General features: G+C 41.8%; 1 protein-coding gene and 1 pseudogene across 1 annotated transcript in view; one reads left to right on the top strand and one right to left on the bottom strand.

The window, feature by feature from the left end:
- LOC139554344 (cytoplasmic dynein 1 intermediate chain 1-like) overlaps positions 1–16,863 on the top strand; it is a 131,480-nt pseudogene extending 114,617 nt beyond the window's left edge.
- Positions 16,864–18,976: 2,113 nt separating this feature from the next.
- LOC139555160 (electrogenic aspartate/glutamate antiporter SLC25A13, mitochondrial) overlaps positions 18,977–21,605 on the bottom strand; it is a 79,115-nt gene continuing 76,486 nt past the window's right edge. The window contains exon 18 of the mRNA XM_071368728.1: positions 18,977–19,962. Coding sequence (XP_071224829.1) covers positions 19,779–19,962 — 184 coding nt within the window. The 3' untranslated portion in view covers positions 18,977–19,778. The remainder of the gene's footprint in view (positions 19,963–21,605) is intronic.

Below are 21,605 nucleotides of genomic sequence, written 5' to 3'. Positions count from 1 at the left end.
CTCCAACCCTGTCCCACCAGCTCACAGCTGTCCACAGACCACTCTTCTTCGTCTTCTTCGGTCCTAAGATAAAAATACACCTTTTAGATCTGAGCAGCAATTTGATCATCTCACTTGACCCTTGTTGGCTTCTATCCATCATGTATACGTCCCAAATGGCACCCTATTCCCTATAGTCTACTACTTTTGACCAGAGTCCATCCAAAATGGCACCCTATGCACTACATAGAGTGTAGGGTGCCATTTGGGTTGCAGCTATAGTGATTGATCACAACTGAAGAGATATTTAAGAGTTATTTCTGGCATGTATTGTTGGGGTAAAGCTCTGCTAGGTTACACCATCAGTAACCTCATGGTGCCAATATGTTGCCTTTCTAGCCCAGTCCTTGGTCTTTGCCTGGCCTTCTTTGGCAAGTCTACAATCACTACGTAGCAGTGATTGACATCTAGGTACCTCACCCATAGGTAGGAGGGGACGTGCCTGATCAGAAAACCGATGTTGAATTTCCGAATTGGTTTAAATTAGGTTAGGTTAGGGGGTTAACGTTAGGGTTATGGTAAGGTTAGGTTTTAGATTTTGGCTAGTTGGTCTGTCAATGGGATGCTGGTCACAAAAGTCCCCTTAGGCCAGGATTTAATTCAAGGCGCTTTATTGAACAGCACACTAGACAGCCGAACAATGCACCTTTTAAAGGCATTTTCTACAACGTTTGCGTAGATCACGTTCACAGTAACCGCTGCGCATGTCAGGTCAAGCGTAAATGAAATGAGGTCACTGCTCTATAACATGCATCGGATTGAATCCCAGCCTTAGTCTCTCCCAGGTAGGAGGGCTCCCTCCAGTACTGTCCTGTCACAACAAACTAAACCTTCCTAAGGTGGAGTAACTAAAACACTGCCCCTCTTCCCCAGAGGCTACTGCCCTCTGTCTACGTTGAGTTACTGAGGGGCGAGGAGGGGCGCTGGGGGGCACAGAGGTCACCCTTTCATGGCTCAGGTCAAAAGTGAGATGAAAGGGGCGACCGCTCCCTCTCTTTTTGGCATTTCCACGGATACCATGTCCACAGACCCTCCTCTCTAATTATATATCTGGTCCATGATTGATATTCTCTCTCTGTCTTTTTCTGTGTGTGTGTGTGTTTCTGTCTTTACCTCTCCCTTTCTCCACCATTCCTCTCTCCCATGTTTAACCCCTACCCCCGATCCAGCTCCGTGATAGTAGCTGTGACATTTGGGCCTTGGGGTTTGCCCTTTTGGGACTATACCATTGGTTCCATTGTATCACTCAAGCACAACTAGCTAAAGATATCCAATGCTGTTTGAACCCAGGTCTGATGGACAGACACACACCCTTAATCCCAGTCTCTAACAGGGCCAGGGGACTGGAGAAGGAAAGAGATTGAGTGTACAGTGGGCCCTGGTCAAACGTAGTACACTATATAGTAAATAGGGTGCCACTCAGCCACTCCTTCCTTCAGTCTATCTCACGTCCCAGCCCTTCAGCAACAGTGTAGTCTGGAGGAAGAGTTCATTAAGGTTGGACTGACTTCTCCAACAATGTGCTTTATGAGAAACATTTGGAGACACACACACACACACACACACACACACACACACACACACACACACATACAAATACACACACAGCCTCTCTCTCTCTCTCTGAAACACACACACACACACAAACACTGCTAGATAGATAGAATGCGAGGAGCCCACAATGTTGCAACAGTCATCATAACGGCATTAGCCTAGCGGTGGAGGGCCTGGTTCTAATTTCCCCTTCACAAACACACAGCCGCTAGTCTGGTGGAAGCTTCCAGTCAGTCTAATAGCAGCCAGTCTGTGGTTAGCCCTGCTCTGGAGCGGGGAAGCTGTCGTATTAGCCGACGTGATGCCGAGGTTTCTGTCTCCAACGACGACATGTGTCATAAACTAGTCCTATCTGTCAAGTGCAATAGTTCTTCAGCAGGCCCTGATAGCAGACATAATCATATATAGACTGGTCCCAGATCTTGATTGTGCTTTAGACAACCCCTCTGGCTGGACTGCAATAGCTAATGCACATACTGATCTGGGATCAGGCTATTACTCTGGGTCTATGTCCCAAATGGCACCCTATTACCTACATTGTACTTCTTTTGACAAGAGTCCTATGGGCCCTGGTCAAAAGTAGTGCACTATGTAGGGAATAGGGTGCAATTTGGGACGCATCGTGGATCATCTGTGTTCATTCCTCCTGAGCAGCCTATAGCCTCCAGGCTGTCCTGAGTGTAGTGGAGGGCTCTATGAAGATTTATATGGCTCATTAAAAGTTTCATATTGTTATTTCACATGGAGCTGAAGTAGCCATAGTCTACTGTATGAAGACATCAGTCTGTCTGAGAATGTACTAAACATGCACCAATCTGCTGGTGCTAATGTTATTATACTATTACCGCTATGAGTGAAACCTGAAATAGTAGTGTTGAGTTTTTTGCCACTGTCACCTTCGCTTGCTCTTTGGCAGTTCTAGGAAGGAGCATGTTTGTAAAACTGTAATTAATATACTATGCAGGTGAAACTGGATGGATGGGTGGATGTATGAATTGATTAATTGACTGTTGTAACCCTGTGTGCCCAAGGCACCACAGCCAGTGTGACTATCGAGGGAGCCTGCGCCCTGAACAGGGTACGTCGGGGGGCAAGGAGGGCCATCTGTGGATCTACGACGCAGGAGAGGTATGATATGAACAAATGGCACCCTACATAGTGCACTACTTTTGACCTGGGCTCATAGGGTGCGTTGTGTATGGAATAGGATGCCGATGAGTAACAAGAACAGTCTGTAGAGTCTTAAGTCATAAAGGTCCAATGCAGCCATTTTTATCTCAATATGAAATCATTTCTGGGAAACAATTAAATATCTTACTGTTTTTTAAAGTTTATTAAAATGGTCAAAAACAAACAAAAATATCTTCTTCGCAAAGAGCTCAAGCAAGAATTTTGCTAGGACTGTCTGGGAGTGGTCTGAGTTAGGGCCTAATTGGACGAGCATAATGGGAGGAATATGTAACCTGGAAACGAGATGTTATTGGCAGAGAGGTTTGAAACTCTTTGTTATTGGTCTATTAACTTATACCACCTGGTGATGTTGCCAGGCAGGTCAAAACTACATCCCACCAAAAGAGGCAAACATTTCAGGCTCTTTTCAATCAGCTCTAACACTAAAACGGCCTTATCGTAATTTTCTCAATTCCACAGTATTATTCCTACCTCATTGTGTGCATATAAAACACAGGAGATCATGTTTTCGACTGCACTGGGCCTTTAAGTATACAACCCGTTCTTTTGGAAAATGTCCTCTAAGCTCCATTTAAGGGCCTAGTACGTGGTTAATCTCTTTTACTGTGTGTTTATTAACCCGTCAGGCAGCATTGCCATGAATGTTTGTATTTGAATTTCTCTTCTATTCTTCCTATATCCTTCGTTCTTTTAAAACGGCATCCACATGACTTTTACCTCTACCGCAAAGTCTTTTTGGGCTGTGGCTTGTGCTTTGTGTGTGTGGGGTGTCTTCTAAATGTAGTCCTCTGTAATGTGGTAATTGGAGAGAGGCTGGGTTTAACGTGTGGTTTCTCCATGTCTGTGTCCCAAATGGCATCCTATTCCCTATTTAGTGCACTAGTTTGACCAGGGCTCTGGTCAAAAGTAGTGCACTATGTAGGGAAATAGGGTACCATTTGGAACTATCTCCTCTCTCCTCTCTCTGGCGGCCTCCAGTGAAGTTTGAATGGTCTTTATGTCCTGAAGAGAGTGAAGCTAGCAAACTCCTAAAAAAAAAGATAGAAAAGAGCTAAAACTAGAATGGATTGGGGGGCTCCTGAGTGGCGAAGTGGTCTAAGGCACTGCATCTCAGTGCAAGAGGGGTCCCTTCAGGCCCTGGTTCAAATCCAGGCTGTATCACATCCGGCCATGATTGGGAGTCCCATAGGTTGGCGCACAATTGGCTCAGTATTGGCCGGGGTAGGCCATCATTGTAAATAAGAATTTGTTCTTACGTGCTTCTACACCTGCATTGCTTGCTGTTTGGGGTTTTAGGCTGGGTTTCTGTACAGCACTTTGAGATATCAGCTGATGTACGAAGGGCTATAATAAATATATTTGATTTGATTTGATTTGTTCTAAACCTCTTTCAGCTAGGGGGAAGAATTTTTATGTTTGGAAAAATAACGTTCCCAAGGTAAACAAACTATTTCTCTGGTCCAGATGCTAGAATATGCATATAATTGACAGATTAGGATAGAAAACACTCTAAAGTTTCCAAAACTGTCAAAATATTGTCTGTGAGTATAACAGAACTGATTTTGCAGGCGAAAACCTGAGGAAATCCAACCCGGAAGTGCCTTTTATTTGGAAAAATCCCTGTTCTATTGCCTGCCCCTCCTCCATTTAAAGGGGTATCAACCATATTCCTTTTCCAATGGCTTCCTCAGGCTGTGACCAAGCTTTAGACATAGTTTCACGCTTTTATTTTGAAAAATGAGCGAGATTTTTCAAAACGTGTCAGGTGTCCTTTGATTAGTTCCTGCGCGCGAGAAATGTAGCTCGACATTTTCTTTCTCTGTAGTATTGAATAGGTTACCATCCGGTTGAAATATTATCGATTATGTATGTTAAAAACAACCTGAGGATTGATTATAAAAAACGTTTGACATGTTTCTACGAACATTACGGATACATTTTGGAATTTTCGTCTGCCTTTCAGGCAGTGGTTTTCTGAACATAACGCGCAAACCAAATGGCGTTTTTTATCGAACAAAAATAATATTTATTGTGTAACTGGGAGTCTCGTGAGTGCAAGCATTCGAAGATTATCAAAGGTAAGCGATTAATTTTATTGCTTTTCTGACTTTCGTGACCAAGCTAATTTGCGGCTAGCTGTTCTTACTGTTTTGTCTAGTGATTGATAAACGTACAAACGCTTGGATTGCTTTTGCTGTAAAGCATATTTTCAAAATCTGACATGATAGGTGGATTAACAACAAACTAAGCTGTGTTTTGGTATATTTCACACAATATTATAAATATTTTTTGTATTTCTTTTTAATTTGGCACTCTGCAATTCAGCGGTTGTTTACGAAAATGATCCCGCTAAAGGGATCCGTGCAGCAAGAAGTTCTTAACTGACTTGCCTAGTTAAATAAAGGTTACATTTTTTTAATTTTTTATAAAAGGTCTAGCAATAGTGCAACATATGGGGAAATGGAATTGTGGATTAGCAAGAGTCCTGCTGAGCTGTTAGTTATAGGCTACGTCCCAAATGACACACTATTCCCTATATAGTGCACTACTTTTGACCAAGGCCTATGGGGCTTTCGTTAAAAGTTGTGTACCAGTGTGTAGGGAATAGGGTGCAATTTGAGACATATTGAAGATCTCAATTGAATAGTCCTCACGTCCTTTCTCCTCTGGCCTTCTCATCCAATGGGTTTTGAGAAGGAGACGAGGGGAGAGGACATAAAGATCTTCCCTCTGTCATAGTAGGCTGTTTATGGTTCAATTACACTGCTCAAAAAAATAAAGGGAACACTTAAACAACACAATGTAACTCCAAGTCAATCACACTTCTGTGAAATCAAACTGTCCACTTAGGAAGCAACACTGATTGACAATAAATTTCACATGCTGTTGTGCAAATGGAATAGACAACAGGTGGAAATTATAGGCAATTAGCAAGACACCCCCAATAAAGGAGTGGTTCTGCAGGTGGTGACCACAGACCACTTCTCAGTTCCTATGCTTCCTGGCTGATGTTTTGGTCACTTTTGAATGCTGGCGGTGCTTTCACTCTAGTGGTAGCATGAGACGGAGTCTACAACCCACACAAGTTGCTCAGGTACTGCAGCTCATCCAGGATGGCACATCAATGCGAGCTGTGGCAAGAAGGTTTGCTGTGTCTGTCAGGGTAGTGTCCAGAGCATGGAGGCGCTACCAGGAGACAGGCCAGTACATCAGGAGACGTGGAGGAGGCCGTAGGAGGGCAACAACCCAGAGGCAGGACCGCTACCTCCGCCTTTGAGCAGGAGGAGCACTGCCAGAGCCCTGCAAAATGACCTCCAGCAGGCCACAAATGTGCATGTGTCTGCTCAAACGGTCAGAAACAGACTCCATGAGGGTGGTATGAGGGCCCGACATCCACAGGTGGGGTTTGTGCTTACAGCCCAACACCATGCAGGACGTTTGGCATTTGCCAGAGAACACCAAGATTGGCAAATTCGCCACTGGCGCCCTGTACTCTTCACAGATGAAAGCAGGTTCACACCGAGCACGTGACAGACGTGACAGAGTCTGGAGACGCCGTGGAGAACGTTCTGCTGCCTGCAACATCCTCCAGCATGACCGGTTTGGCAGTGGGTCAGTCATGGTGTGGGGTGGCATTTCTTTGGGGGGCCGCACAGCCCTCCATGTGCTCGCCAGAGGTAGCCTGACTGCCATTAGGTACCGAGATGAGATCCTCAGACCCCTTGTGAGACCATATGCTGGTGCGGTTGGCCCTGGGTTCCTCCTAATGCAAGACAATGCTAGACCTCATGTGGCTGGAGTGTGTCAGCAGTTCCTGCAAGAGGAAGGCATTGATGCTATGGACCGCCCGTTCCCCAGACCTGAATCCAATTGAGCACATCTGGGACATCATGTCTCGCTCCATCCACCAACGCCACGTTGCACCACAGACTGTCCAGGAGTTGGCGGATGCTTTAGTCCAGGTCTGGGAGGAGATCCCTCAGGAGACCATCCGCCACCTCATCAGGAGCATGCCCATGCATTGTAGGGAGGTCATACAGGCACGTGGAGGCCACACACACTACTGAGCCTCATTTTGACTTGTTTTAAGGACATTACATCAAAGTTGGATCAGCCTGTAGTGTGGTTTTCCACTTTAATTTTGAGTGTGACTCCAAATCCAGACCTCCATGGGTTGATAAATTTGATTCCCATTGACAATTTTTGTGTGATTTTTGTTGTCAGCACATTCAACTATGTAAGAAAAAAGTATTTAATAAGAATATTTCATTCATTCAGATCTAGGATTTGTTATTTTAGTGTTCCCTTTATTTTTTTGAGCAGTGTATATTATTTTCTAAATCAATGATATCATTACCGGTACAGTGTATTCTAGTAATATTACACCACCAGGTCGTTTATGTAAAAACGAATTTGTTCTCAAAGACACCTGGTTAAATAAAGATTAAATAGATATTCTGGCATATAATGATATACTTTAATATCCTGAATTGCATTTTCAGGGGATAAAATATCCCTGGTGTGTGAGATGGCATACACACTGAGATGTACAGAAATATATGGAATGAATATGTGGATAGTTTCTTGTCACTGTTTTGTTTTGTGTTCATGTAGCGTGACCTCGTTAAGTGCTCAGTAAATACCTTAATTGGCTTTCCTTGTAACTTATAATTGATTGTAATTCCCTTAACTATACCATGGGTGCCAGCGGGTTTCTGCTTTAGCCAACTTGACTTGTCGCCATCTTGCCAAACCACATAGCTAGAGCCGTTGAATACAAAACAATCAGATACCCAGGTCTATAAAAGATGTTCCTTAGCAAAACTCAGAGGCTATATGAAGCACTACAATATCCAATCGTAGATCTTCGTAGAACAATAGGCTATGACATGACACACTCTCCCTCTCTGGTTACATTTTTCTATTTTTCTTTTATTTTGTGTTATTGACTGTATTTGTTATTATTTGTAACTCTGTGTTGTTGTTTTTGTCGCACTGCTTTGCTTTATCTTGGCCAGGTCACAGTTGTAAATGAGAACTTGTTCTCAACTGGCCTACCTGGTTAAATAAAGGTGAAAAAAAAAAATACTTAAAAAAAAAAATGCTCTTCTGTGCTCTCCTCTTCCCTATTTAGTGCACTACTATGGGCTCTGGTTAAAAGTAGTGCACTAATTTGGGAATAGGGTGCCATTTAGGACCCCTGGTGTACTCTAAAAGCTCTGGGCCTTGTCACAGAAAACATCTTAAGTGTTTTCCTTAAGGAATAATTACCTAAGGGAATTGTTTAAGAGCATTGCATAAAGCCCCTCAAATATTTATTTAGGTAAGAGCATACAGCGCATTTTCCACATTTTCTTACATTACAGGTGTAACGATTGTCGCCTGGAGAAGGAGAGGAGGACCAAGGTGCAGCGTGGTAAGTGGTCATTTAAAAATAAAAAAATAAAAAAATACGAAAACACTTGACAAACAACAAAAACGACAAACGAACAGTCCTGAAAGGTGAAACAAAACACTAAACAGGAAACAACCACCCACAAACAAAAGTGGGAAAACAGGCTACCTAAATATGGCTCCCAATCAGAGACAACGATAGACAGCTGCCTCTGATTGGGAACCACACCAGGCCAAACACACAGAAACAGAAAACCTAGACCTACAACATAGAATACCCAGACATAGAATACCCACCCACATCACACCCTGACCAAACTAAAAATAGAAACATACAAAGTAATCTACGGTCAGGGCGTGACAACAGCCTTATTCTAAAATTGATTCAATAGTTTTTTTCCCCTCATCAATCGACACACATTACCCCATAATGACAAAGCAAAAACTGTTTTTATAAATGTTTGCGAATGTACTTATAATAAAACACTGATATCACATTTATATAAGTATTTAGACCATTTACTCAGTACTTTGTATTCAGGCCCCTTGACCTTTTCCACATTTTGTTACGTTTCAGCCTTAATATAAAATTTATTAAATCGTTTTTTCCCCACATCAATCTCCAAACCCCAAACTCCAAATATTAAATATAAAAAGAAAAAAAAAGAAATATGACATTTACATAAGTATTCAGACCCTTTACTCAGTACTTTGTTGAAGCACCTTTGGCAGCGATTACAGCCTAAAGTCGTCTTGGGTATGACACTACAAGTTTGGCATGCCTATATTTGGGGAGCTTCTCCCATTCTTCTCTGCAGATCCTCTCAAGCTGTCAGGTTGGATGGGTAGTGTCGCTGCACAGCTATTTTCAGGTCTCCAGCTATTTTCAAGTCCGTGCTCTGGCTGGGCCACTCAAGGACATTCAGAGACTTGTCCCGAAGCCACTCCTTCGTTGTCGTGGCTGTGTGCTTAAGGTTGTTGTCCTGTTGGAAGGTAAACCTTCGCCCCAGTCTGAGGTTCTCAGCGCTCTGGAGCAGGTTTTCATCAAGGATCTCTCTGTATTTCGCTCCATTAATCTTTCCCTCGATCCTCGATCCTGACAAGTCTCCCAGTCTCTGCCGCTAATAAATATCCCTTGAGCATGATGCTGCCACCACCATGCTTCACCGTAGGCATGGCGCCAGGTTTCCTCCAGACGTGATGCTTGGCATTCAGGGCAAAGAGTTCAAACTTGGTTTCATCAGACCAGATCATCTTGTTTCTCATGGTCTAAGAGTCTTTAGGTGCCGTTTGGCAAACTCCAAGCGGGCTGTCATGTGCATTTTACTGAGGAGTGGCTTCCATGTGGCCACTCTACCATAAAGGCCTGATTTGTGGAATGCTGCAGAGATGGTTGTCTTTCTTGAAGGTTCTCCCATCTCCACAGAGGAACTCTGGAGTTCTGTCAGAGTGACCATCGGGTTCTTGGTCACCTCCCTGACCAAGGCCCTTATCACCCGATTGCTCAGCTTGGCCGGGCGGGCAGCTCTAGGAAGAGTCTTGGTGGTTCCAAACTTCTTCCATTTAAGAATGATGGAGGCCACTGTGTTCTTCAATGCTGCAGACATTTTTTGGTACCTTTCTCCAGATCTTTTCCTCGACACATTTCTGTCTCTGAGCTCTACGGACAATTTCTTCGGCCTCGTGGCTTGGTTTTTGCTCTGACATGCACTGTGGGACGTTATATAGATAGGTATGTGCCTTACCAAATCATGTCCAATCAATTGAATTTACCACAGGTGGACTCCAATCAAGTTGTAGAAACATCTCAAGGATGATAAATGGAAACCGGATGTCCCTGAGCTCAATTTCGAGTCTCATAGTAAAGGGTCTGAATACTCTTGTAAATAAGATATTTTTGTTTTTTATTTTTAATACATTTTCAGAAATGTCTAAAAACCCGTTTTCGCTTTGTCATTATGGGGTATTGTGTGTAGATTTATTTTTTATTTTTTACATTTATTTAACTAGGCAAGACAGTTAAGAACAAATTCTTATTTTCAATGACGTCCTAGTAACAGTGGGTTAACTGCCTTGTTCAGGGGCAGAACAACTGATTTTTACCTTGTCAGCTCAGGGATTCGATCTTGCAACCTTCCGGTTACTATTCCAACGCTCTAACCACCAGGCTACCTGCCGCCCCAAAAGATTGATTACTTTCCGAATGCACTGTACATAAGGGGTTTTACGGTAGTTTGAAGGCATACAGTTGAAGTCAGAAGTTTACATACACCTTAGCCAAATACATTTAAATTCAGTTTTTCACAATTCCTGACATTTAATCCTAATAAAAATTCCCCGTCTTTGGTCAGTTAGGATCACCACTTTATTTTAAGAATGTGAAATGTCAGAATAATAGTAGGGAGATGTCATGACTTCTACCGAAGTCGATGCCTCTCCTTGTTCGGGCGGTGCTTGGCAGTCGACGTCACCGGTCTTCTAGCCATCATTGATCTATGTTTCATTTTCCATTGGTTTTGTCTTGTCTTCCTACACACCTGGTTCCAATCCCATTCATTATATGTTGTGTATTTAACCCTCTGTTTCCCCTCATGTCCTTGTCAGAGATTGTTTATTGTTATGCTCGTGTTTTATGGATTGGTGTGCGACGGGTTCTTGTACCCACGTTTAATTTTATTATGGACTTTGGTTTTGGAGCTTTTGTTTTAAGTTATTAAACTACTCCATTATACCAGGTTTGATTCTCCTGCGCCTGACTTCCCTGCCACCTACACACACTTCATGACAGGAGAATGATTTATTTCAGCTTTTATTTCTTTCATCACATTCCCAGTGGGTCAGAAGTTTACATACACTCAATTAGTATTTGGTAGCATTGCCTTTAAATTGTTTTTACTTGGGTCAAACGTTTCGGGTAGCCTTCCACAAGCTTCCCACAATAAGTTGGGTGAATTTTGGCCCTTTCCTCCTGACAGAGCTGGTGTAACTGAGTCAGGTTTGTAGGCCTCCTTGCTCGCACACGCTTTTTCAGTTCTGCCCACACATTTTCTATAGGATTGAGGTCAGGGCTTTGTGATGGCCACTCCAATACCTTGACTTTGTTGTCCTTAAGCCATTTTGCCACAACTTTGGAAGTATGCTTGGGGTCATTGTCCATTTGGAAGACCCATTTGCGACCAAGCTTTAACTTCCTGACTGATGTCTTGAGATGTTGCTTCAATATATCCATATAATTTTCGTACCTCATGATGCTATCTATTTTGTAAAGTGCACCAGTCCATCCTGCAGCAAAGCACCCCCACAACATGATGCTTCCACCCCCGTGCTTCATGGTGGGGATGGTGTTCTGCAGCTTGCAAGCCTCCCCCTTTTGCCTCCAAACATAACAATGGTCATTATGGCCAAACAGTTCCATTTTTGTTTCATCAGACCAGAGGACATTTCTCCAAAAAGTACGATCTTTATCCCCATGTGCAGTTGCAAACCGTAGTCTGGCTTTTTTTGGCGATTTTGGAGCAGTGGCTTCTTCCTTGCTGAGCAGCCTTTCAGGTTATGTTGATATAGGACTCGTTTTACTGTGGATATAGATACTTTTGTACCTGTTTTCTCCAGCACCTTCACAAGGTCCTTTGCTGTTGTTCTGGGATTGATTTTCACTTTTCGCACCAAAGTACGTTAATCTCTAGGAGACAGAACGCGTCTCCTTAATGAGTGGTATGACGGCTGCGTGGTCCCATGGTGTTTATACTTGTGTATTATTGTTTGTACAGATGAACGTGGTACCTTCAGGTGTTTGGAAATTGCTCCCAAAGATGAACCAGACTTGTGGAGGTGCACAATTTTCTTTCTGGGATCTTGGCTGATTACCCATGATGTCAAGCAAAGAGGCACTGAGTTTGAAGGTAGGCCTTGAAATACATCCACAGGTACACCTCCAAATGACTCAAATGATGTCAATTAGCCTATCAGAAGCTTCTAAAGCCATGACATCCTTTTCTGGAATTTTACAAGCTGTTTAAAGGCACAGTCAACTTAGTGTATGTAAACTTCTGACCCACTGGAATTGTGATACAGTGAATTATAAGTGAAATAATCTGTCTGTAAACAATTGTTGGAAAAATTACTTGTGTCATGCACAAAGTAGATGTCCTAACCGACTTGCCAGAACTATAGTTTGTTATGAAGAAATTTGTGGAGTGGTTGAAAAAGTTTTAATGACTCCGAGTTTTAATGACTCCAATCTAAGCGTATGTAAACTTTCAACGTCAACTGTATAGCAAAAATAGTATCTGGTTACCATGGAGATGGCCTCATTCACTGGCTAAAGTTTCCTCAAAGAGATCGCTTTAATTTTGTGAAATTGCAAACTAGAACTTCTACAATCAAGACAGGATAACCAAATTGCTTCAGAAGATAATAAACCACGTTTCTTATAGTTACGTTTTTCTCAACTTGTTTATATTACTTTCAAGTAAGTCAAGCTAGCTTAGAGTTGATATAGCTAGCTAGCTAGCTTTGTAGCCATGGATTGTGCTCCTTCCATTGTTTAGCTAAGTAGCTAGCTAGCTGGTTGATGTTTTCCTTTTGAAGCTAACCAGAGCAGATGAAAGCAACATTCACCTCCACAAATGCTGTTTAGATTGATATCCATACTGAATGATGCAGTTAAGGGACCTCATGGGCACCCTTAACTTTTTCACTTAATTTAAGGGGGATGTTCACCTTAAAATGTTTTGTGCAACAGAATTAACTTTAAGGAAACTTAAGGGAAAAGATAAAGGGGGAAATTAACTTTGTTTTATGCAACCGGGCCCTGCTTGGTCGCGGTCCCCTCCCACCTCCTTATTGCTGGTTAATTATAGCCTGCAGAGTGGTAACCGTGGTGACAGCCTGGGTGGCAGCCACGGCAACTAACCAAGCGGGCTTCTCATTTGACTATCACCGCAGTGCTCCGCCATGAAACGTTACGAGAAGTCACAGTCACATAGAACTTGTAACGAATGAAACATAGATATGAGTGTGTAACGAAGATCGTCACTTGACGATTGACTAGATCAGCATGAAGCTTCAACTAAAAGCTCCAGAAGTATTATTTGTGGTGTCCTCTTTCCTTGAGGGTAGAACATAGACAAAACCGTACATATACTGGACTGTATTTGCTCATGAGGCTAAACCAGCCAATCTGATCCTGACAAAGACTCAGTAATTGATTAAAACATCATCCTTAGTATATGAAATACCATTGGGGGTATGGATACCAGTGTGAGTGGATACATTGTTTTTCTCTCTGTGTTACCTCTCAGCTGGCAGTGCCCCACAGTGAGGACTGGGCACACTTCACCCACACCCTGATGGAGCTCAAAACCAACCGAGCTGATGGGGAGGAGGAAGGGCCTGTGGAACTGACGCCATAGGATTGGATGGATCACCTACCGTGGGATCCAATGGGATCACCATCCAAGCGCCGACAGGCACAGAGGCTGGATCCCCTAGTGATCTTCCCAATCAGAAGGCTTTGTTCTTACACCTTTATGACATTTCCACACACCTATCTAAGCAGCAGCATGTGTTCTAGACTCCGCCCCTTCAGTCTCTGTGACAGCTACTAAACAGCAGTACGTCCAGGCTAGGACCTCCTTCTCTACTCTATTTGCATCACTGTTTTTGGGGGGGATTTATTTTGTAGTAATTTATGTTAATGTACGTTAGTTGTATGAGACTAACTAGAGAACATCTAGCTTCTTTTCGTTTTATTAATCGATTGATTTACTTAATTTATGTGGTCAGTTGTCATTCAGCGGTATTGCTTATAACCTAAATAAACTTCATATCAAATCATAGGTCCTACTACAGTTTTGAAGCCCTATGAAACTAGCAGTGAGAACTGTTAGACCGGGCCTATGGAGCTCTATATTGTCATGTTTCAAAAGTCTCATGTTCACAGTGCTTTTGTTGTGCTTTTCTCTGTACCCAACCCCCTGCATGCATGCATGCAACACATTTACGGATTCATACAGCTTCCTAGACATGTCAGCATATGTTGTGGATGTATGTAACTGCTTTATGTCAATGTTATAGGACTATAATGTACAGTTGAAGTCGGAAGTTTACATACACCTTAGCCAAATACATTTAAACTCAGTTTTTCACAATTCCTGACATTTCATCCAAGTAAAAATTCCCTGTCTTAGGTCAGTTAGGATCACCACTTTATTTTAAGAATGTGAAATGTCAGAATAATAGTAAAGATAAGTATTTATTTAAGCTTTTATTTCTTTCATCACTTTCCCAGTGGGTCAGAAGTTTACATACACTCAATTAGTATTTGGTAGCATTGCCTTTAAATTGTTTAACTTGGGTCAAACGTTTCGGGTAGCCTTCCACAAGCTTCCCACAATAAGTTGGGTGAATTTTGGCCCATTCCTCCTGACAGAGCTGGTGTAACTGACTCAGGTTTGTAGGCCTCCTTGCTCGCACACGCTTTTTCAGTTCTGCCCACAAATTCTATATAGGATGGAGGTCAGGGCTTTGTGATGGCCACTCCAATACCTTAACTTTGTTGTCCTTAAGCCATTTTGCCACAACTTTGGAAGTATGCTCGGGGTCATTGTCCATTTGGAAGACCCATTTGCGACCAAGCTTTAACTTCCTGACTGATGTCTTGAGATGTTGCTTCAATATATCCATATAATTATCCTCCCTCATGATGCCATCTATTTTGTGAAGTGCACCAGTCCCTCCTGCAGCAAAGCACCCCCACAACATGATGCTGAAACCCCCGTGCTTCACGGTTGGGATGGTGTTCTTCGGCTTGCTTTTTCCTCCAGAGATAACGATGGTCATTATGGCCAAACAGTTCTATTTTTGATTCATCAGACCAGAGGACATTTCTCCAAAGAGTACGATCTTTGTCCCCATGTGCAGTTGCAAACCGTAGTCTGGCTTTTTTATTGCGGTTTTGGAGCAGTGGCTTCTTCCTTGCTGAGCGGCCTTTCAGGTTATGTCAATATAGGACTCGTTTTACTGTGGATATAGATACTTTTGTACCTGTTTCCTCCAACATCTTCACAAGGTCCTTTGCTCTTGTTCTGGGATTGATTTGCACTTTTCGCACCAAAGTACATTCATCTCTAGGAGACAGAATGCGTCTCCTTCCTGAGCAGTATGACGGCTGTGTGATCCCATTGTGTTTATACTTGCGTACTATTGTTTGTACAGATGAACGTGGTATCTTCAGGCATTTGGAAATTGCTCCCAAGGATGAACCAGACTTGTGGAGGTGTACAATTTTCTTTCTGAGGTCTTGGCTGATTTCTTTTGATTTTCCCATGATGTCAAGCAAAGAGGCACTGAGTTTGAAGGTAGGCCTTGAAATACATCCACAGGTACACCTCCAATTGACTCAAAGATGTCAATTAGCCTAACAGAAGCTTCTAAAGCCATGATATCATTTTCTGGAAATTTCCAAGCTGTTTAAAGGCCAGTCAACTTAGTGTATGTAAACTTCTGACCCACTGGAATTGTGATACAGTGAATTATAAGTGAAATAATCTGTCTGTAAACAATTGTTGGCAAAAATGCTTGTGTCATGCACAAAGAAGATGTCCTAACCGACTTGCCAAAACTATAGTTTGTTAACAAGACATTTGTGGAGGGGTTGAAAAACGAGTTTCAATGACCCCAACCTAAGTGTATGTAAACTTCCGACTTCAACTGTACGTATGTGAGGGTTATTGCACTGTTCAATGGCTACAGGCCTAAGCAACAAATTGTGGTTTAGCACGTTATTTCGTGTAAGTGCTACGTGAACTGTAATGAACAAAAGAGACATATTGTAAGCCACTGTCTATCGTGATATCCGCCAATAAATCATGGCTGAAGAACTGTTAGCTTGTTTACTTCTTGTTGTTGTTTAGCTACTGTAATTATAGTGTCACAAGTTGGCTGTTGTGATTCTGTCCTCGTCTCCAGTGCCAGGCGTCAAGCTTTTCTCTGACTTGTCGCACCATAACATACCACCTTGTCAAAGAACACATGCACACACACTTTGTTCACTAACGTTTATTTTCATTAGTACATATACATATTGCTGCCATACATACAGTAAGGCACAATTATCACACCATATTCTACTTCTCTCCTGTAGTGTACAAGTTTAAATACGGACGTCTTTCGTGACACCATTGGGCTGTTCCAGAAAGCTGGATAAATAAGTTAGCCAGCTAACTGTCCAACATTGCTTAAAATAATGAGATATTTTGAGAAATATAGACTCAGGGCTCTGTTCATTTCGCTGAAGCGATACAGATTGCGCACTAGAAATGTAAAGGTAATTTGTGATAGGGCCGATATACGATATACGCAGCGTTTACGGTGCAGCGTTTACAATGCAGTCACTGTGACCGCAAGAACATTGCCTTTACTTGTCAATCACGCTTTAAAGCTGAACTTCTGTGATATGGATTGAATAGAGCCCTTCAAATTGACAAGATATAATTGACTCGGCAACAACAACCAGTATACAAATGTAGTGTTCTTAATCAACCGGAAAATAATATGTGGTTGTTTATCAAAGTTAACTGGATAATTTCATAATCCTGCTTTCTGGAATACCCCACATCTCTCTACTCTCTCCCCCTGCTCTGTTGTACCCTGATGATTCTTTAAATAAAAATGTATACAACACACAGCCCAGTTTGATCTGACTGAGACAACTAAGGATAACAGACAGTCCCTACAATACCATAGTAGGTGTAGTAGTAATACCTTGTGCAAGTGGTGGTAATAGTGAACAGTATATTACATTCAAGCGTTTTGGTTGGTCAATCTTTTTCTCGCAAATGAAGTTCAAGATTATTAGTTTCTTCTCAGTATCCAAAAAGCGACTTGGTGAACTGTATCAATATGTAAATGTGTCTCTCTGTTCCATTCTCATATGTACAGTAGAACCGTCATTCAGATGTCTGTTCCGTTCTCATATGTACAGTAGAACCGTCATTCATATGTACAGTAGAACCGTCATTCATATGTACAGTAGAACCGTCATTCATATGTACAGTAGAACAGTCATTCATATGTACAGTAGAACCGTCATTCATATGTACAGTAGAACCGTCATTCGGATGTGCAGTAGAACCGTCATTCGGATGTGCAGTAGAACCGTCATTCATATGTACAGTAGAACCGTCATTCATATGTACAGTAGAACCGTCATTCATATGTACAGTAGAACCGTCATTCGGATGTGCAGTAGAACCGTCATTCATATGTACAGTAGAACCGTCATTCATATGTACAGTAGAACAGTCATTCATATGTACAGTAGAACCGTCATTCATATGTACAGTAGAACCGTCATTCATATGTACAGTAGAACCGTCATTCATATGTACAGTAGAACCGTCATTCATATGTACAGTAGAACCGTCTTTCATATGTACAGTAGAACCATCATTCATATGTAAAGTAGAACCATCATTCATATGTACAGTAGAACCGTCATTCATATGTGCAGTAGAACCGTCATTCGGATGTGCAGTAGAACCGTCATTCGGATGTGCAGTAGAACCGTCATTCATATGTGCAGTAGAACCGTCATTCATATGTGCAGTAGAACCGTCATTCATATGTGCAGTAGAACCGTCATTCATATGTGCAGTAGAACCGTCATTCGGATGTACAGTAGAACCGTCATTCGGATGTACAGTAGAACCGTCATTCGGATGTACAGTAGAACCGTCATTCGGATGTACAGTAGAACCGTCATTCATATGTACAGTAGAACCGTCATTCATATGTACAGTAGAACCGTCATTCATATGTACAGTAGAACCGTCATTCATATGTACAGTAGAACCGTCATTCATATGTACAGTAGAACCGTCATTCATATGTACAGTAGAACCGTCATTCATATGTACAGTAGAACCGTCATTCATATGTACAGTAGAACCGTCATTCATATGTACAGTAGAACCGTCATTCATATGTACAGTAGAACCGTCATTCATATGTACAGTAGAACCGTCATTCATATGTGCAGTAGAACCGTCATTCGGATGTGCAGTAGAACCGTCATTCGGATGTGCAGTAGAACCGTCATTCGGATGTGCAGTAGAACCGTCATTCGGATGTGCAGTAGAACCGTCATTCATATGTGCAGTAGAACCGTCATTCATATGTGCAGTAGAACCGTCATTCATATGTGCAGTAGAACCGTCATTCATATGTGCAGTAGAACCGTCATTCGGATGTGCAGTAGAACCGTCATTCGGATGTACAGTAGAGCCGTCATTCATATGTACAGTAGAACAGTCATTCATATGTGCAGTAGAACCGTCATTCATATGTGCAGTAGAACCGTCATTCATATGTGCAGTAGAACAGTCATTCATATGTACAGTAGAACAGTCATTCATATGTACAGTAGAACAGTCATTCATATGTACAGTAGAACCGTCATTCATATGTACAGTAGAACCGTCATTCATATGTACAGTAGAACCGTCATTCATATGTACAGTAGAACCGTCATTCATATGTACAGTAGAACCGTCATTCATATGTACAGTAGAACCGTCATTCATATGTACAGTAGAACCGTCATTCATATGTACAGTAGAACCGTCATTCATATGTACAGTAGAACCGTCATTCATATGTACAGTAGAACCGTCATTCATATGTACAGTAGAACCGTCATTCATATGTACAGTAGAACCGTCATTCATATGTACAGTAGAACCGTCATTCATATGTACAGTAGAACCGTCATTCATATGTACAGTAGAACCGTCATTCGGATGTACAGTAGAACCGTCATTCGGATGTACAGTAGAACCGTCATTCGGATGTACAGTAGAACCGTCATTCGGATGTGCGTACTTGTGCTACTATCCCCATCCTGCGGACAGGGCTCATTCTGTTTGGTATCTATCAGACTCTCAGGTGGAAGACAGTAAAAGCACCATCATATAAAGTGATGGTTAGACCGAGATTCAATCAAAGGCACGTTGTAGACAAGCACATTGAACTGTCAAGTGTCTTTTAAAGAGATGGCCATCATGGTAAATACGGTACATGTCGACTCAAGTGTAAATGACCTTTAAAAGCAAGTGCAATGCACATGTTGACAATGCACTTTTGAATGAGTCCCGGCCTTAGTGATGATGTAATGAAAGGAAGCAGTCCAGGTCTAATTCAAGTCATTGCCAGCCCCTCCCCTATTGTGCATATTACTGTATGAAAAGACAACTGGAACACGACTCTAGACACACATTGTCAGTACTGTAGATATCACTTGATCTTCACAATAAGACTGACTCAAACAGAAGCTAAAACAACGTTTTTGTGTTTCTAGACAATGATGTAGAATGGTACATTCCAGAAGATCATAATAGGTTTAAAAAAAATTCTCATCAACTAAAACAGAAACATATTTATCTTTAAGCCTAGAGAGGCAAATCATACTACTCACAATGTTCTTCTCTTTCGGGTGGAATATTCCAAGTGCTCGACTGGGTGGGGGTGGGAGGGAGAGGGTGTAATGATTGCACGTGTGCTCTATTCTGCCCCCTACGTATGGGCAGAGGGAGTTCAATTCAAGGGGCGTCCTTCTTGGACGGGGAGGTTACTTGAACGTTGTATCTTGGGAGGTGGAGTCCAAATTTGCTCTCGGTGCCAGCGAACGTGGCCACGGCCAACCTGAAACCTCCAATGTGGTCGGGGCTGGGCGCCGGCAGGCTGATGCGAGACTTGGGAGTCGGCTCCGAACCAGACGGCTTTCTGTGGTGTGGAGAGAGAGCGGGGAAGGACGAGGAGAGCGGGAGGTTGAGAGAAAGCGGGAGGGAGGAGAAAAGGGGGAAGAGAGAGAGGGAGGGAGTAAAAAGGGAGAGACAGAAAGGGAAGAAGAATGGGGGAGAGAGGCAAGGAGAGAGGAGAGAAAGAGAGAGACGAAAAAAGAGAAACAGAAAGTGGAAGGGACAAGAGAAGGAGAGAGAGGCAAGAGATTTTATATTAAACATTGTCCACCACAAAAAATAAACATCTTAATCGAATATTAAGACTGGGCGAGAGGGCTATTTTTTCCCAGAGCACATGAACCAGAAATAAATGAATATCCCACAATGGTTTCATACTCCCTTCAGTGATATCTTTCCAATACGGACAGGGAACATATTTCAAACCCACACTACACCATCCAGCAGTACTGTATTCACTTTGAACACAGTCTGTGAAGACAACACAGTATGCACATTGGATATTTACAGTACATAGGGTTTTGCATACTAAATGGAAGTTGTTCTGACTTTCCAAAGGGCAGTAAACAGTCCAATATACTGGATTTCGTGATTTCCTGGTTTAGTAAGTAAGAGTTGTTGGTGGTGGAGTCAATTATACCATGCCAATTTCAAGTCTATATTTCTATTAAAGAATATTAAGGATATTATGGTCAGTTAACTCATTGATCCTGCTTTCTGGAAGAGACCCAAAGTACTGACAACATTCTGTCAGTACCACCTATATGTACAATATAATATTATTGACAACATTCTGTCAGTACCACCTATATGTACAATATAATATTATTGACAACATTCTGTCAGTACCACCTATATGTACAATATAATATTATTGATAACATTCTGTCAGTACCACCTATATGTACAATATAATATTATTGATAACATTCTGTCAGTACCACCTATATGTACAATATAATATTTATTATTGATAACATTCTGTCAGTACCACCTATATGTACAATATAATATTATTGATAACATTCTGTCAGTACCACCTATATGTACAATATAATATTATTGATAACATTCTGTCAGTACCACCTATATGTACAATATAATATTATTGACAACATTCTGTCAGTACCACCTATATGTACAATATAATATTATTGATAACATTCTGTCAGTACCACCTATATGTACAATATAATATTATTGATAACATTCTGTCAGTACCACCTATATGTACAATATAATATTATTGATAACATTCTGTCAGTACAATATAATATTATTGATAACATTCTGTCAGTACCACCTATATGTACAATATAATATTATTGACAACATTCTGTCAATACCACTATATGTACAGTATAGAGTATTGACCATTCTGTCAGTACCACTATATGTACAGTATAATAGTGAATGGAATGTATTTGGTGATGTTTGTCCTAACAGTCTCCCCCTTACCCTCCTGTCTCTGTCTCTTATTGGTCAATGGAACATTAGTGCATTCTAAAGAGTGACCAATTTGCTCCTCCAGGGAAAATGAGCTCATTTCTACCCCAAAAAGCTGAAAAGAGAAAGATCCCAAGTCAAAGTGATCCTCTCTGCACTGCTTCACACTCTGTAGCCCTGTAGTTTAGGAAATGTTATATCCATCCCACCAAATAATGGCCT

The sequence above is a fragment of the Salvelinus alpinus genome, chromosome 26, assembly GCF_045679555.1.
Source record: "Salvelinus alpinus chromosome 26, SLU_Salpinus.1, whole genome shotgun sequence".
Taxonomy (NCBI): Eukaryota; Metazoa; Chordata; class Actinopteri; order Salmoniformes; family Salmonidae; genus Salvelinus; species Salvelinus alpinus.
The sequence above is the reverse complement of the archived record's forward strand: the minus strand, read 5'-3'. Positions and strand labels throughout refer to the sequence as shown.